A 17,412-nucleotide genomic window follows, 5' to 3' on the forward strand; every position below is an offset into this window, starting at 1 on the left:
GCTAAATCAACAAGAAAGAACAATATTGCTAGCCTGTTGAATTTACAGCTGAATGACAATGATGTATTTACTATATAGTGGCAAAAGAATGCCAGGAAGACACAATTTGAAAGTGTGGGGGGTGATCTGCAGAAGTCCTGAATGGGATGAGACTAAGTTAGAAGCAGAACAGAGAAAGTGATTACAGTGGGAGAAAATAAGATACACAAAATTCTATTCAACCATAGCACAGGCTGGAGGAGCAGGGGACAATAAAAGGAACATCTTCATCAAATTACCTTGCTCATTTTGCAGTGCTTTATTTTTTGATAGTCTACAAGGATTTGGTTGAAGCACAGATGCTGGTTCAGACTCTCCATGTCCTGTCCTTGTTTTCTTTCTATTTGGTACATGGCCACTGGCAACCTAATAACATATTGCAATTTTACTATTTCCCAAATCTATATTATATTTCAAAGGAGAAGAAAAAAAAAAAGAAGTCAGAAAAGCATACCTTCACATCATCAAAAAGTTGCTCTGTTTCTGCAGAACTTGGCTGTGGTACAATTTTGAAGGGAGGAACTTCTTCTTTCATTTGGATCTGGCTTTTCTTATCTGGGAATGTTTTTCCCAGCATTGCCTCTTGTACATACGATTCCTCTTGTAAATCTCTGCCAAACAAACAGCTCTCATTATTGGGTTTTTGAATGGATGATGAACCTTCAGGAATGGGCTTCCCTAGCTGTGAAAAAACGTCATGCAGAGTCACCTGTTTCAGTCTATTTTTACAGGTCTCCTCACTTCCTTGTTTTTTCTCTTGACAACGAACTCCAGAGAAGCGATCAGACAGATCCAAGGGCTTATCAACTGTATGGTCCCCATTAATATGCTGAATGTCTGACTGAAAGGGCATAGAGTTCTCTTTGTTGAAGGATGTTTTTTCACAGCTTATTGCATGGTCATCTTCAGCTTTCTTTCTCTTAGCACACCTGCCTTCCAGCTGTCTCTGGTGTACGAGAAGGAAATCGCTCTTGATCACCTCATTTTTAGCTGCACAAGTGTTTCCAACACAGGTTACAGCCTCATTAGTATTCTTTTTCACAACCATTTGCCTATTCATAGAGGCCTGGCTGATAACTGAGTTGATTTCAGTTCCAAGATTCAGTGGTGCAACAAAAGCAACATCTTCAGATTTTGATCTACTTTTATGAGACCTGGAACTGGAAGGATTGTTGAAGAGGTTGGTTTTGAGATGAGGCTTCAATCCTGAATCTAAGATACAAGAGGTATGACTTGTACTTGAGTTGTTCTTCATATTGCTAGAAGCTCCAAAAACAGGAGAGGCTACCTGAGAATCCCAGTCAACATGTGGTGGAGTATTCTGAGATGGATCTGAAAGACTGAATACAATGAGAGATCAGATATTTTTCTGGAGTAGACAGGGAGCTGGGAGGAGAAAAGGGATATACAAAAATTGTAAGTTTCCTATCAGTGATCTACTTCAAAGCTGTCAGAGCTGCTAGCATTAACTGAAAACAGAAGGAAAAAGAAAAGGGAAATTTTTGGTATAGGAGTAAGTACTGTTGCACTTTGAGCTGCAAAAGGCAAACAAAACACAAACCTTGTCCTTCATTTTAGTATAGTGTGAAGTTCTGTCCCACATTCAACTGAGAACCAAGGACAGAATTAGGCCTACTTAGGAATCTCTTCTACCAAAGGACTCCCTACCTTTCAATGCACTGAAACGGAAGAAAGTGAGAAAGGTTGTGATAGCAGTTTATCTAGGTTCTTGTATAGATCTTTTATAAGATACGATAACAGATTCACAAAGCTCCTGCAACTGAAGGAAAAGCGTGCAAGCTTCTTTCAGGTACTCTGTTTTTTACTTGTCATCAATAAAATATACATTTAAGATGACAAATAGGGGCTAAAAAAAATATTCAGTTTAGATCACAACATCCTGAGAATAGTGGGAAGGGCAACAGTCAACTGGTATGACATTTAGGCAGCAGAAAGTTTCATAATCATTTTCCTACCCTAGCTCCAGGTCACTTGCCCTCAGGTTTACAGGCCTCAAGAGATAACAAGTTTGAGAATGAAGTAGAAGTCCACAGTTCTGTATTCTATCAGTTCCTTTGCTTCTAATGTTATTTACTTGAAAGAAGCCGTATAATATGAAAACATTTATTTCCATGTCTGTACCTTTAAAGTACAAGCTGCTGTAAGGTTTTAAATTCTGCTAAAACCAGAACTTCATATAAGCCCATTTAAAACAACATTATTATAACCAAATGGAAACACACCTTAAATTGTTGTCATCATTTCTTGATTCAGAAGCTGGATGTTTTCTTGAGTTTTCAGACTGCACGCTCTCTGGGGCCTGGCTCATAACAGTATTAGTGCAGGGAGGACTCAGTACACTCTGGGACTCCTTGCAAGTAGTGAAGGAAAACAAAGAAAGGAAGTGTGAGAAGCTACTAGAATTAAAAATCAGAAATACGCCAGGTTTGCACATAAATACTTTGAAGACCCATTCAAATTGAACCATACAAAACTCTGAAGAATAATAAAAACTATGAGAGAGATGAAATTTTGACCAACAACTTTAAAGAAATCTTATGTAAATGAAAAAAAATTCATCATTCCAATGTACATTAAAAAAAAGAAAAGAATCTGCATACTGTCTTTTCCACCGTAGTTACCAAAGCATCAAATAATCTCACCTGAGTCACCTAACAGTCTCATCACCAAATCATTTTTTTTAGTACCTTAGACTCGATTACTGCACAAAGGGAGTTGGGCAAACCCAAGGATTTAGTCCACTGTTTTAGTCAAACTTAGAAGTTGTATACACAGCAGGAACCCAACCCTCCTCCCCCACGCCTGGACAGGTCAGCACAGTTATATCTCGTCTTGCTAGAGCAATTCTGCAATGAGTAAGCAAAAGCAAATCAAAGTGAGCTTATTGGAACTCAGAATACTTTTGCAGAATTTTAATGCAAAAGAGAAACATAGTGTTTTTGTAAATAGCTGGCATAAAAAGCTCATAATGTAAGAAATCTGGGAATACTACTTACAGATTCGTCTTGAACAGAAAGTCCAATTGTTTCTGCCACAACTGCAGCCAAGTTAAAAGATGGCTTTGGAACAGGATAGCCTCCCATCCTTGGTTTATCTTTATGAGTAGAAAAAAGCTCACAATAAATTACACAGACATTATAATATCTTACTCCACTCACACAGATGGTACAAACACAGAACTAAAAATATCACAAATTAAAATCGGTAATTATGGAAATAGTTCGACCTGTGTCAAATAAAAATAGTATCTGGAAGTCATAAGTGGAGAAGGGGGAAAAAAAAGAAGAGTTTTCCATGAGAGGAAACTGCTGCATCATCACAGACAAATATGCTTCCAACTTGAGTACAGCTCCCCAAAATTAAAATACAAAAACAAGTCAATGTAAAAGTTGTTTGCAAACTCCCAGTCCAGTGCATGAATAGTCTGAGAAAAGCACGTAGAACAGTGATAATGTATGTTTATAGTAAAATGCCTGTGTTGCGTATTTACAACTGTCATGTAGGAATTATTTTTCCTGTTTTTATTAGGAAAACAAATAGATGAGTTCCCCTTCTTTCAGGGGTTTAACACTACTCAGTTATTAAACTGGGGCAAGGTAACATGATGGAAAAGTACAGGAACTACAACCACTACAACTCCAACCTGCACAAGTAATTCCAAAATGCTGATTCTTGTACTCATTTATAGTTAAATACTTCACAGAAAAAGGTCACGGACACAGAAAGTTCTTGTCAAAGAACTGTTTATGGAGAAGGACACAAGACTAAAAGACTTGTACCAATTCACAATTGCAAAAAAGGGAATAATTAACAGAAGCACTTCTAAATGTTACATACTTATGTCAGACAAATGCAATCCTCAGAATATTCTACCTCCTGTACAGTTGGAAAATCAGACGTAAGACAACTGGATAAGTTGCCTAAAATATAAGATATCTGCAGTAAGAGCTGTACTGAACTTCTTTTTATTTCTTGACTGTAAGCCCTGATGCTATGCCACTAGATCATGTATCTATGGGCATTTCAGCAGCAATTCTGCGAGTCAACATAACACCGTTTTTCTGGCTCCTGTGTTTAAAGAGATGAACTCTCAGTTGTTGAAGAACCCTCAATTTACAACATTTTTGCCTTATTTTGAATGGAATTAGAACTAAACCTATTAATACACTTACTTGGTACAGGGGACAGTTGTGAATCACAGGTATCCGCCACTAGTATCTCTTCTTCGTGGTGACTGTTCATTTGTGTGGAATACATTGGAATTTTTCCAAACTCTAGGAGAAAATGTAGAAAAAATTTCAGTGAGATTAGGTATCCTGTTGTGATGTTTTTGTTTACATACAGACAATGATCCTGATCTTAAAAGCACTTGAATGTGAATTTTGGTATGTCAGTAGATCCAGCAACCTAAGCCCATCTGATTTTTATTCTGAGGCACCACAATGACAATTAGTCACAAATATTTCATATCAATCCTTTCTCTCACAAATATGAGCCTAGCCACTCATCCACAAAACAATACTGACACATAATTACATCACTTTCTATACTAACCACATAAAAAGTATGTATTCAATCTATATTTGACCTGTTAATTTGGCAACAAAACTACTTAAGAGTAAACCATCCAAAGGAATAATTTTCTGCATCAGCTAAGGCAATGAAAAGGTGAAAACCCTGAGATTTTAATCATGACCAACTTTGTGCCATGTAGTCCTTTCTATCTGGACACCAACAGCTTTTCATAGCTGCTAACTGCGACAAGTATTTACACCTTTTCCTACATATTTAACTTTGGTTTAATTTAGTAGCTCAATTTTTTATTCAGAAAATGGAGTGAAGTAGGTATGTTTAGAAAGGAGAAACTACTCGCAGCACTAAAATTGCATACGCAAAATAAAGGGCGTGCATAACCAACGCACCTTCCTCACCCCACAGTTGTGCTATTTTTATTCTTGGAAAGAAGCTTTTAGTCAAAAGTTATATTTAGATATAATCATAAATTATTTAAAGATATTATTTTTATTCCACAAGATAAGCTAACACATTAAGAGCACGATTGTTTATCGTATTTCCTGTGTATCATTAAAACACAAGCCCGAAGTCCCAAGCTGTGTATAATTAACATACAAGCCCAAATATTTCTTACAGTTAAAATACATTAGAGCTATTTCTATGACATTACAGAATGAAGTTTGGAAATTAAATGTTCACAATATTTCTGGACTTAGACACAAAACAAATGAAAACAGTGTGTATCACTAACACAAAAAAAAAGATCATGTAGCTGCTAGAATTACATATTTACCAGTTTCAGTATTACTTTAATTGCAGAATAATTGCTGAATGCGGCAAAACATTTATTTCACTCTCCACTAGGTGGTGACGTGGCCGTATGCACAAGTCAAACCCTAGCAGATTTTTTTTAATTAGTTTGGAGTTACATAAAAGATATGGGTTGGAAAACTGTTATATTTTCATGAGTATGTGGATGAAGAAAAGTAGGAGGTTGAGACAAGCTTTCAGCATATCGCTGATATAACAGTTACTGCTGAATACATTTTGCCCCCAACTCATGCATTATAGCGTAAGTCTAAAAAAGCCAAGCCAGAAAAAACACATTTTTTTTTCGTTTTCACCACTTGCAATCAAATTTATATATAATCTTCTTCTTTAGCCCTTAAAAAGATGTTTTAAAATTAATAATAAAAAAAAAATAATACATTACTCTTACCATTGTTGCTTTCTGCGAGTTCCACATCTGGGTGTGTATGTTCTGTGTATCGGATATGCCTGTTCTCTTTTTTTCTTCTCATACGATTAACCACAGAAAACGAAGAAGCCAGAACTGGAGAATCTGGAATGACTCCTCCTTCTAACTCTACTTCTTGTTGCTTTCGCTCCCTGAAGACCAAATTAGGTGGTCAAACAAAACCCCAAGTCAGCAAGATGAAGTGCTTTCATTTCAACAAGCAGGACAATCATGCGGTTCAAGAAAGCAACAATTTAGAAGATACAGCCATCTCAATAACATCACAGTGCAAAAAAGTAATATTAAAACCCAGTTTTCAGACACATCCAACAACAAATTCACTCTTGCTCCTTCAAGCCTAAGAATGGCATACAACCCTAGCTCTTCACATTTGAAGTCAACATTTAACTACTGCACTATGGAAGACTTTCTCTCTGGAAAAAAATAGGGACTGTGGAGTTTCTAGCTTGTCCTCTGAAGCATGTGCTACTTGAATGAAAGAATGCCGAAATGGACGGATTAGTGTCTCTCTCCCTCTATGGAAGTCCCTACGTACCCCAAGAATACCGTCTTAAAAACAAAATAAAAGCTTTTGGGCAATTTTAAATGGTAATGAACTGCACTATATTAAAAACAGTCCCTCTCCAAACCATTGGATGATACCTCTTATTCATGTCACGAAGGCCTTCAGAGAGGAGTGTAAAAAGCAACGTAAACCACGTAAAACAAGTAATGAGCATGAAGTTTATTGTCTCTCTTAGTCAGCTCTAACAGCATGTTGCTGAGTCACTGTATAAAAATTAGTGTAACAAATAGCTATGTCTTTTCTCTCCAAAAACTCTATCTAGACATAGCAAGGAAATAACAACAAAAAAGTGTTAATTACAGTTCCTTTAACTTAAATATAGTTTGTTTAGTACTTAATAAGGGCACTGCTACCTGTCGTATGGTGGTGGTAGAGAGAAATGGAAGAGGCCGTAAAACAGAAGGAAATCTAACTCGGCCTGCTTGGTCATCTTTTTGCAGTAGCACTTTTCCTTATGACTCTCAAGAGAAAACATGGGCCAAAAGATCATTTCCTAACTACAAAGAGAAGGATGTAAGGTTTTGATCTAAGGGAAAAAGAGGAAATGTGGATATATTTCTGCTTGCATTGAAGTGAACCACAAGATCTAATATAAAATAAGTAAATAACATGATGGAGAACTGGAGGAAGCTGCCTGGCTTGAGAAAACAAGCATTCTTGCAGTTAGGCTTTTTACCATGACCAACTTTGAACACTTAACGACAAACGTTGATGCATTGATGCTCTGAAGTCTTGATGAATCTTACTGTGTGATTTTGTAATTCCCCTTTTCTAGCACATTTACAAAGAAAGCAGGATAACTGGAAAACTATATCATCTACTAACAATATCTTAAGAAACAAATCAAAACAAACAGTAAAACAATATATTCATCCAGTTACTTTGCAAATTTAAGTTAGGTCTTAGACTACTCTTTAAATTTACTGGCACACATGGCCTTCTATGACAAATTAGCCTGCCATAAATATACTTTTCTGTACCTTACTTCCATGCAAACCAAGAGGTTAGTTCCTACATACCACCACAAAAAACTATCAAATGAAGAAGGCGCCATACATACTACATACCATAAATACGCAATAAATAATTTCTGAACCATGGAAACATTTATCTGAGACCCCAGAAGAGATTTTTGTAGAAATTTCCTTGCTGTTTCCATCCATGGCTAATGAAATTCTAATCTGATAAAGGACCAGATAATACAGTTCTAAAATTTCACTGATTTCACCTTTATAAAGGATTCTTAGATTTTTTCCATAAAATATTAAACCTTGATAACAAATACAGAAGACTGCAAAAATCCAATTTCATGTCATGCACCAGAAACAATGTTACCTTGCACCTACATGATGACATCATATTGATCTAAATCGTTCATTCTAAATAAAGTAACATCACGATAGTTTAACCAAAATGACGAAATGCTATATCAGAAACAGCAGGACCATCCTTGTTAATTCCTGGTTATCCACTCAACTCTGCACTCATTTAAATGACCACCTAAGATGTGAAGCAAGTAACTTAGTGTTACATTGTTCGTTCTCAACTTTCCTACAGTGGCCAGATATTTTTTACTGGAAGCTAAATTACAAGACTGGGAGCAAACTAAAACATCTGGATGAATCGTTTGGTGTCAGTTTTTTTAATGTTATCTCCCTAACTGCTGTCAAGCTGCATAGGAGAACCATTGCTGAGAAGTCATTCTACAGTGGGAAGCATATAGAAATTTGTTCCTACTTGGTACTAAAAAGGAGTACTCCTAGGGTCATGAAATATATTAATCCAAGAAGATGAAATGCATACAGAGAAAGAAAGGATGATTAAGATGCCAATGATGGGAGACAAACCAAGAAATACAAAGGAACAGGACCACGGTCATTTTGAACGGAATTCTAAGTTGTTTTACTCCTCTACCAAAGTTACTTTCTGACAAAGACAGGAAAAAAAATTACATACAGAAAAAGCCTTACGTATCAAGTTCACACATCCTGTACCATTCCCACCATGCACATATGCAACTTGTCCACAGACAGGGAAAATTGAAATAAGTTTCAGATGATGTCAGACCATAACTACACAAGAAAGGAATGCTACCTCTGCCTTGCACAGTGCACCAAATTTGCATATTAACCACAACATTATATGGCACTTTCTTGCTACCATATCAAATTACAATTTCACAGTTAATTTGTAGCTCATTATTTTTATGGTTTTCTTTCGAAATTTACTATGTTTTTTTTTTTCCTTTTTAAAATTGTAAAATTATGATAAGTTTATTTAAAAAAAAATACTACAAGATCCTGGGACTTTTTGACTAGCTGAGAAAATACTTTTCTAAAGTCTTAACCTAGGAGGAAAGAATTGGTAAAGAGTCAACAGACGAATAAAAGAATGAAATGTAAGGCCTTGCTATGTGGTGTTGTGACCAGAATAATCGTGAACAATCATGAAGTTAAACAGAATTTCTATGACAAATTTATCTTTCAGTTTTAAAAAAGAAAGATGTACACAGTTTAAAAAAAGGCAAAAATTCTGTACAATACAAAGATGCTAGTTTTATGTTGTTATAGTGGCTGTAGACTATCTTTTCACAATCTATTATAAAAGAGGAAACTCAGGTTTTAAAGACTTAAAAGCTGATATTTATATTCCCAGGCATTACTACTGAGGAATAGGAGTGGGGGGGGTGTGGGGAAGGTGTGTGTGGGTGTGCGTGTGTGGGTGTGTATAGAATATCCAAAAAAACTCAAAACTTACTCCAACTCCTTCTGTAATTGCTGGAACTGTTCAGTTATCTTTTTATTTTCATCCTGTAAGTTGTTTTTTTCATTCACTGCAATTTATAGAAAAAAAAAAAGCGAGAAAATCAACGCACACATGTTAACATCATATCATATGTAATTTTGTCAGGTCCTTTAAGGAAACAACAAATTCTAAAACGTAATATCATACACCTTCTATGGCTTACCAAAATGAATTTTCAAGCTAGTCTTTAAAGAAGTTGTAAATGATGTGTTAGAAAAGGCAAAGGTGTCACAATTACTGGATCATAATATTAGGCCCACACAACCATTAACTACTTTTGTCCGTGTACATACAAGTGAGATTCTGTTGTAAAGATGAATGAGTTGCTCACGCAGCTGCAAGGACAACATTGCTTCTTTAGGCTGAAGACAGCCTATGAAGTGTAAAGTAATTAGAATTTGGTTTTAGCCACCGAAGCGACTGGCTAATTGGAGAGAACAGAAAAAAAAACCAATTTCTTAAAAATCAGTTAAATATTTTGTCAGAAATTTTTTATTTACTTTTAATTTCAAATTCATTCTGCCCATACTTCACACAAGCTTATTGCGTCATCTTCAGCCTTTTTTCCATGCTGTCTCAAACTGATGTAGTGATAGCTCCCAACTTTTCTGCTCACTTCAATTTTTATTATCTTATTCTTATTTTCGTCATTGTATATTTTACCTTTGCATTATTCTTGACTGAACTTTTTTGCTGCTTGCAGGAAATACATAAGTTGTCATATAGGTCTCAACCCAAACCCAGGGACAGTGTTTGTGTCAGATAGTGTTCAAGAAGATTTGTACCCAATAGGTCCCACCTTGATTTTTAAGGCTCAGAGATTTATTTAAAGATTGGTTGTACCCTGTTTGTTGTTAATCATTAAACTCAAGAATTCATAATATATTTATATAAATGTCAAATATTAAAAGTCCTTGAAAAAAGATGTATTTTATATTAGTACAGAATCTAATATTTCTATAATTTAAGCACTCAAAAGCTACTTTTTGTAGCTTTTTGTGACCAGCATTTCCCATATTTAAAATCTCACTGAACATCTGCTTTTTCTTAATCAAGCAAAACAACTAAATGACACAAAATAATTAAATAATGGTGAAGATATCATTACAATTCAAAATCCTGTTCTGTATTTTTTAGCACTTCATACAACCAATCTTTCCAGTCTTTATGAAGACCTTTGTTGTGTCCTGCCTTCATGTCACCTAGACCAGTTTATTTTTTCCTGTCCCATATGTACAACTTCCTGAGTTCAAAATGAGCTGGCTACAAGCTGCCTGGCATGAAGCAATTCTTTTGTGGCTTCAGAGGGTTATGTGAAGGTTATGGGTTACTGCAGTCAAACTCCAAGACCAACTACAGGACACAAGCTGGAGTCAGGGAACTTCTGTTTGAACTTGCTACTTTGTGATCACCACCAGTTGACTTTTGAAGTCATGGTTTCCTTTGGAAAACTGGCAATCAGTCACTCTACAGCTTTAGCTGTAGGAATAAACAGAAGCAGCCACATTTTATCTACAGTAGCTACTTTACACTGTAAGATTTTCCATGTCAGTATCAACACTTCAATCTAAGGTGAGTGAAATGACTAGTAACTGGTATGTTACGTCTTTTCAGACCTTAGAATTAAGTATCCCGCGACTGAAATTGGGCTTACTAAACACACCATACAATAAATTATATCAAGTTACAGGAATTCAAGAGGAATTAGTTTACAAAATAGTATGTTTTGTCTTCAGACTCTATAGATAAAACTCACTAAGCTCAGTGATAAGTTTAAGATTCTGCTGCCGGATATTTTCAAACTCTTGCTGCTTCTTTCTCATATGTTCTTCGGTTACAGCACAGCGATCACATAATCCTGCTCTTAATCTACAATGAAATTCAGAGAAAAAAGCCTCTCCGTTAAGAAAATATTGCTAAACATGAAGCAGATATCCACACTTAACTGGCCTTTTGAATAATGAGAATGAGAAAATTTCTGGCAACTATGCACAACACCACTGAGTACTGCAGTTTTATATATTGACACAGCAATATCTTGAGATTTATGAACAATCCAATACTACATGTACTAACATTTGCATAAATGACTGTAGGTACTGGATACTTCTAAAGCAACATGCATTACTTTATTTAAGTGGAGCATGCTATGCCTTGCCACTGAAAGCCTTTGTGAGGTGTCCTACTAAGAGTACTGTCAGATATAAATTGCCATTAATTTTAAGTAAAGTTCATTCAAGCAAATACAAATAAGCAAATAATTTCAGTAAACACATTTACTACTTCATCCAAGAAGGATGAAGTCCTTCCTATTATCACTGTAATGAAGCAAAGTAATATAATAAAAAGGACAAATACTAAGTTTGCTCTGTAACAAATACCAAGCAAATGTGAAATCCTTTATCTAGACACCAATACTTAGAAGTGGATCTGAAAGTCCATGTGAAGCATCACCTCCACTGTCTCTATCGTTTTAGATCAACTGATTAAAGCATATCTGCTATCAGAAGAGGACTTATGATCAGTCCATTTTACTTGACACATTCATTCATCCAATAAAATGTGTGTTCATTTTACAGGTGATAATTGAAGTGTGTTAACTTCTGGTATACAATTAAAAGCTAACAGTATTACCAAAGTAGAAAACCACACTCTAGTTTGCCTGCTAAATAAGAGACCAATTGGTTAAGAGTTCTGCATTGCTGCTGCTAGCACATGAAGCATTAAATAAAAGCCCCAAAACAAAACACCTAACTTTCCAATTACACAGTTGAATATCGGAAGCAAAAGCCATCTTGGTTATTTTAAAATTGTGGAATTAGGAAGAGAGTAAAATACTGGAACATCTCTTCATACTAGCATATCTGACTAACAGTGTAATAAACACAGTATTATCATCTCCTTGTATTAAACACTTTAAATAGCCTGTTTGTTTTCTGCAATGTGAGAACTTCATCTGCTAAGGGATTTTTCTAATCCACTCTGCAGATGTCTCTCTACCTATGTGGTGTGAAAGTTTATTACCTGCACGGTTACAAGTTTCTCCCTAACGCCTTTCATAGAGGAACAGAGTTGAATGCAAAACTTGAGTATCATAGCTCTACAATTTGAGTTAGCACAGGAATGTGGGAAAATAATTTACTATGTAATGATCTCCTATTCCCAGAAAACTTCTGAGAGACTATTAGCGGTAAATTTAACATACACTTTCTAAAACAGGTATAGTTTTTAAAAGATGAAAAAAATGCACTGTAATTTCATGTCTATTGGTTTTGTTTTGCTATACAGGATTATTAAATTAAGAGGATTACACAGGAACAAATAAGGGAAACGCAGGATGGGTCAAAAGGTGATCATAATGTCTAAGTCCAAAAGAAGGCAAAAGACAGAATCTGTGATTAAATTTAGGTAAAACAGACAACTGGTAAAAAAGATCTCCCCAAATCTGAAAGATTTCCTAGTGAGTTATTTCATGAGTTTTAAAGTGTATTACATAGTTTGCCCTTGGGTTTTATACTAGTATTGCATCTCAACTGATAGCAACCTTACCTCTACAAAAATGGATGGAAAAGAATGTGCTTTAAAATGGCTGTCTGCCTCCCAAGCTGATCAATTTAACTTCTATTTACCTTAACTGAACTAAGCAAGCTAAGCACTTCGAAAATAAGAAAACAACAAAAATTTAATTCAATCACAAGATTCTAAATTCTACACTTTTCTTTAAAACACACTATTTGGATTGTACTGGAAAAGGACTTGTTGACAAAAAAACACCAACAAAGTATCCAGAGCTACTCTGTAAGAGCAAAACACAACAAACCCAAATGCTAAAAGACACAACTTCACCTGTCTTCTAAAACCTTGATAGTGTCATGAAGTGCTTTTTGCTGTTCTCTGAGCTGCTGGTTCTTGGTGTAAAACTCTTCAAGCCTCTCTGCATCCCTAAAATCAAACAGAGAAAAAGTTAGTTCTAGCTTTACATCACAGCTATTAGTTTTTCAACAGATAATTCTCTCTGGCATGTTTCTTTCATGTTCTTGGGAAATATGATTATCATCAGCACAAACATTAAGTTGAAGATAAATGAAGCAAGTGTTTTTTGGTAATTTAGAAATGTCTGAGTTACGAAAGGAGCAGCTAGTTTCTAATCCATATTATAGATGAGCTTCTGTTGATAAATCTGATTTTTGCTCAGGACAAAAATTAGAGTTGATGACAGTCAGGGCATAAAAGCTAATAGCATTCAAGCAACAATTCCAGGAAACTGCTGAGCTGTTGGAAAGCTAACTGGGAGCTTTCATGATCAGGTCATTTTGGTCTTATCTTAGCAGCGAATGCTTCTTGCAGTGTGGCAAACCACATTGGCTTTGTAAAAAGGCTCTGACAAGTCTTTAGATCCATTAGAGGTTTAGTTCCTTAAGAAGTAATTCTCAGAGGCTACAGAACATGGATTCCCATAATACAAATACGGGGAAGAGAACTCTCTTCCCCAATACCTCAGAAATAGAAGATCTTGGGGCACATACCTTCCTAAAAGCCAGGACTATTCAATTAACACAGAACATTTCCTCCTCAAAAGAGCTAAGGAAAAGTGGTAACATTACTTCCCAGTTTTAGCTCCCCTTCGCTTTTATTATCAGATCACAATACTGTTTCAAGATGCAAACAACATATGAGCAACAAGCACACAATTTTTTTCTACAAGGAAATTAACATTTGGTAAAACCTAAGCAGCTGTATCTATATAAAATGACAATGACTAACTCATGAGAATTCATTACCAGCACTTCTTTTTACCGTGGAATCCTTTCTGTATCCCATAAAAGTGGGTGTTTGCTTTCAGTGGCCCCGAGATGGATTATTTGAGGAAGCCATGACATTGGCTGCTAAGCACACACACAATAGGAAATTGAAAACGTATTTACTAACTTGTTGATACAATTCTTTTACAGAGACATACTTTTAAATTGGCCCTCTCCCTTTAAGACACATTAGTCAAACACATTTTCATATTGCTGGTATTAAGAGTAATACAAGAAATTAATTCTGAAATTTAAGAACAGGTATTTTATTTTTCTGTACTACCATCCAGACCAATATTAGCCTTTTCAGATGCATATACAACATATAAAACAGCTACATGCAAACAGCATGAGGGACTATTTAAAACTTGTACTTTTACTTGGGGATGGCAAAGTGTTAAAGTTCTGTTACCTCAGTTCATTAGCTAAGTACAGTCAGGCCATGGCAAAATTTGAAGTTTGACAAAAGCAGTCCGTATTTTTCTGACGTTTATGGCATTAAAAAAAAAATCTCATTTATTTCAGTTTAAGCAACTCACAGGAGGCCTACAATACCAAATTTTAAAATTTTTTCTCAAGTTATCTTTAAGTCATTCTAGGGCATTATGTAATTCTTAAAAAAAAAAAGAAAAAACCCCATACACTAATACTCCATGCCTTACACCTAAACCCTGTAAAATGTCATGTTAAGACAGTAAAATAACAGAAAGAACTAGGCTTTTTTTTTTTTCCCCTCAATAATTCCAATGCACTTGATAAACATGACAGACGTTTTTGGCTATGAAGGCACTGTGCATAATGAACGATCTCTGACCTAGCATTTACAAGTCATTAGCTCCAATGGTGAAGTGGGATACAAAATAAGGCACTCATTGTCAGATGATTACCAAGTCTGAAATACTAAACCTCAGGTATTCAGATGCACCAAGGAGAACAAGACCTCCTATGTAAGAGTATTGTATCTACAATGTGGTAATTGTAGAAAGATTCCAACAAAAAATAATTAAACCATTCGGTATGTGTCCAGTCACATCACTGCTAATATTTATCATCTAGAAAATTAACTGATCAATTTAAGTTTTCAGAACATGGAAGCAACTCATAACACTCCAGGTTAAGTTAACAATAACAGCAAGAGATAATTTCACGCTTTTAGATAAAAAAATGAAATAACTACTTCATTTATGAATTATACATAAGAAATAACAAGATGTTTAATTGATTTTTTTTTCCAGGAAAGTAAGTGTAGCCTTTGAGTATAAAGCATAACACCAAATATTTGCTAACTGAAAGTCATCTAATAACTTAATACAATTTCATCTACTAACATAAATATATTCCTTGTGATACTGCAATATCAGTCTTAATTTTCATAAAGCTTATCTTTAAAATGTAAGCAATGCATATGCTGTTTGGATTTTAATGAAAGATCTGACAACATTCCATGACACCCTGAACACCCGATCTTGATAAAGTTCATATGAATTCATATTGCCAATTGACTAAAAATTCACCAACAGACCAAATAAGCAACTGGACTCTATTGCCACTTTTTTTTTTTTTTTTTTTAAAATAGTTTGTGAACTCTTATGCACCATTAAACAGCAGCTGCAAATAGCATACACTGTGTTCTACTAGTGATGGAGATTGAACAAGATGCCATTCAAAAGCTCACAATCCTTGATCCCGAGGAGCAGGTGCATATGTGGGGAAACAGGGAGTTAGCCACACAGGTACTCTTGGGATTGTAAACCCTGCTGTAGGTTTGGTGAATTGCACCTGCTCACAGGCATTAGAATGACACCGTGCAGACAAAAGTCAAAACCATAGGCAATTATCTATAGCTTTCACAGATGAGATCTGTTATGAATGCAGCTGAAGCGTTAGTAAATGCAACATTGCACAGGCTCAAAGTGCTACTGTGGATTATAAAATGCCAGGAGGACAGAGGATATTTAACTGAAATAAGAAAAACAAAAGCTCAGGTTTGAGCACTACAAATGATAAACACAATCCAAAAAGACATCTAGGGAAGAGAGCAACACAGGCATAACATAACTGAAGGCAATTTCTTCCAAAAGCCTAGTGAAAAGAAATAGGAACAATTTTCCTGGAAGTGAGACAGTTATAATTACAGAAGAACAATTATAATAAAAGACGACAGCAAGTTAAGTATGTACTGTTGTACAATCATTTTATACTGGAAAAGCCAGTATCGTTATAAGATGCATTTACATACTTCATGTTACAGGAAAAGGAAAGATGGATTGCACTAGAGAAAATTGACTTCTACGGAAAGAACACCTTTGTTTCCCTCACACCCAGAAATACAGGCACAGCAGGGAGTTTAGACAATAATTGTCAAAAATGCTTGAGAATTGCTTGAGTTACTATTGTATAAAAAAGCATGCGATGACCTCATTTTTCTAGACTCTAGGAGCATTATTTCCTGCTTATACAATTCAAAAAAAGAGATAACTAAAAAACCTAACAGGAATGAATGAGGAAGAAGACTGACTAGATGATGATAGAAATGTTAATTCTGAAAAAGCACAGACTATGCTTGAGAGCACTGCGGCTACACTTTAAACCTAAGATTGTATATCTTTGACTTCAGATGGCAACACTGGAAATGCAAATATGGAGTATTTTTTCTAATTTTAAGAAAAATTTAGTGTCTTTAATGTATCTAATATAATTATATTGTTTTCCAAAGTGAAAAAAATCAAGTAATTTATTTTTATTCCTCATACACAGAACTTTATAAAGTGCAACTCATAATACAGGTCATATGTAATAGTAACATTATTTAAATTTTTACTTCAGGTTTAATTACATTAATATTAATCACATTAGAATATCTCTCATCATTTAATTAAATATGGTTTTAGTCAGAAGGCAAATAAAAGCTGATTTATGCTGTAAATACATATTGTGATTCTACTGCACATGTAAATCTTGTAATTCAGATTTTGCCCCCGTATTGCTTCTATGAGCGGAACTAAAAATTAATAGCAAATAACGACTGCAAAAGATCTAACATATGTCTTGAAAATATAAGAACTGAGTGAAAATTAATGAAGTTATTATCAGAATCTTTACTGAATAGCTGAAAGCTGAATTAAGGCACACCACCTGATACTAAAGGCAGTTTGGCTTGTTGTCTTGTTACTTACTTCTCTTTTACAGATTTGACCTCAATTTTAAAATGTCTCCCTAATTATCTTTTGTATTAGAAATGTCAACATACTGATAGGCATCCTAGAAATACCGTAGATAAGAAAACCTTACAAGTTATTTGTTCAAGCAAGGCAAACCTACTGTTCTGGCTACACAGCCTATAAAGAGATCTATGTATATCTTTAGATGACTTCAGCTGAATTATTAAAGCGAGCAGAGTTTTGTAC

The 17,412-nt window shown here is 35.1% G+C and overlaps 1 protein-coding gene across 4 annotated transcripts in view; it reads right to left on the bottom strand.

The window, feature by feature from the left end:
* The window catches only part of RBBP8 (RB binding protein 8, endonuclease), a 46,262-nt gene that overhangs the window by 14,685 nt on the left and 14,165 nt on the right, over positions 1 to 17,412 (bottom strand). For all 4 annotated transcript variants that reach the window (XM_054192813.1, XM_054192812.1, XM_054192811.1 and 1 more), the window contains 9 exons: positions 13,050 to 13,145; positions 10,960 to 11,072; positions 9,156 to 9,231; positions 5,795 to 5,964; positions 4,233 to 4,334; positions 3,057 to 3,154; positions 2,283 to 2,410; positions 494 to 1,379; positions 279 to 405 (listed from right to left, as the gene is read on the bottom strand). In XM_054192813.1, coding sequence (XP_054048788.1) covers positions 279 to 405; positions 494 to 1,379; positions 2,283 to 2,410; positions 3,057 to 3,154; positions 4,233 to 4,334; positions 5,795 to 5,964; positions 9,156 to 9,231; positions 10,960 to 11,072; positions 13,050 to 13,145 — 1,796 coding nt within the window. The remainder of the gene's footprint in view (positions 1 to 278; positions 406 to 493; positions 1,380 to 2,282; positions 2,411 to 3,056; positions 3,155 to 4,232; positions 4,335 to 5,794; positions 5,965 to 9,155; positions 9,232 to 10,959; positions 11,073 to 13,049; positions 13,146 to 17,412) is intronic.

Source organism: Rissa tridactyla, chromosome 2 (genome assembly GCF_028500815.1).
Source record: "Rissa tridactyla isolate bRisTri1 chromosome 2, bRisTri1.patW.cur.20221130, whole genome shotgun sequence".
Classification (NCBI taxonomy): Eukaryota; Metazoa; Chordata; class Aves; order Charadriiformes; family Laridae; genus Rissa; species Rissa tridactyla.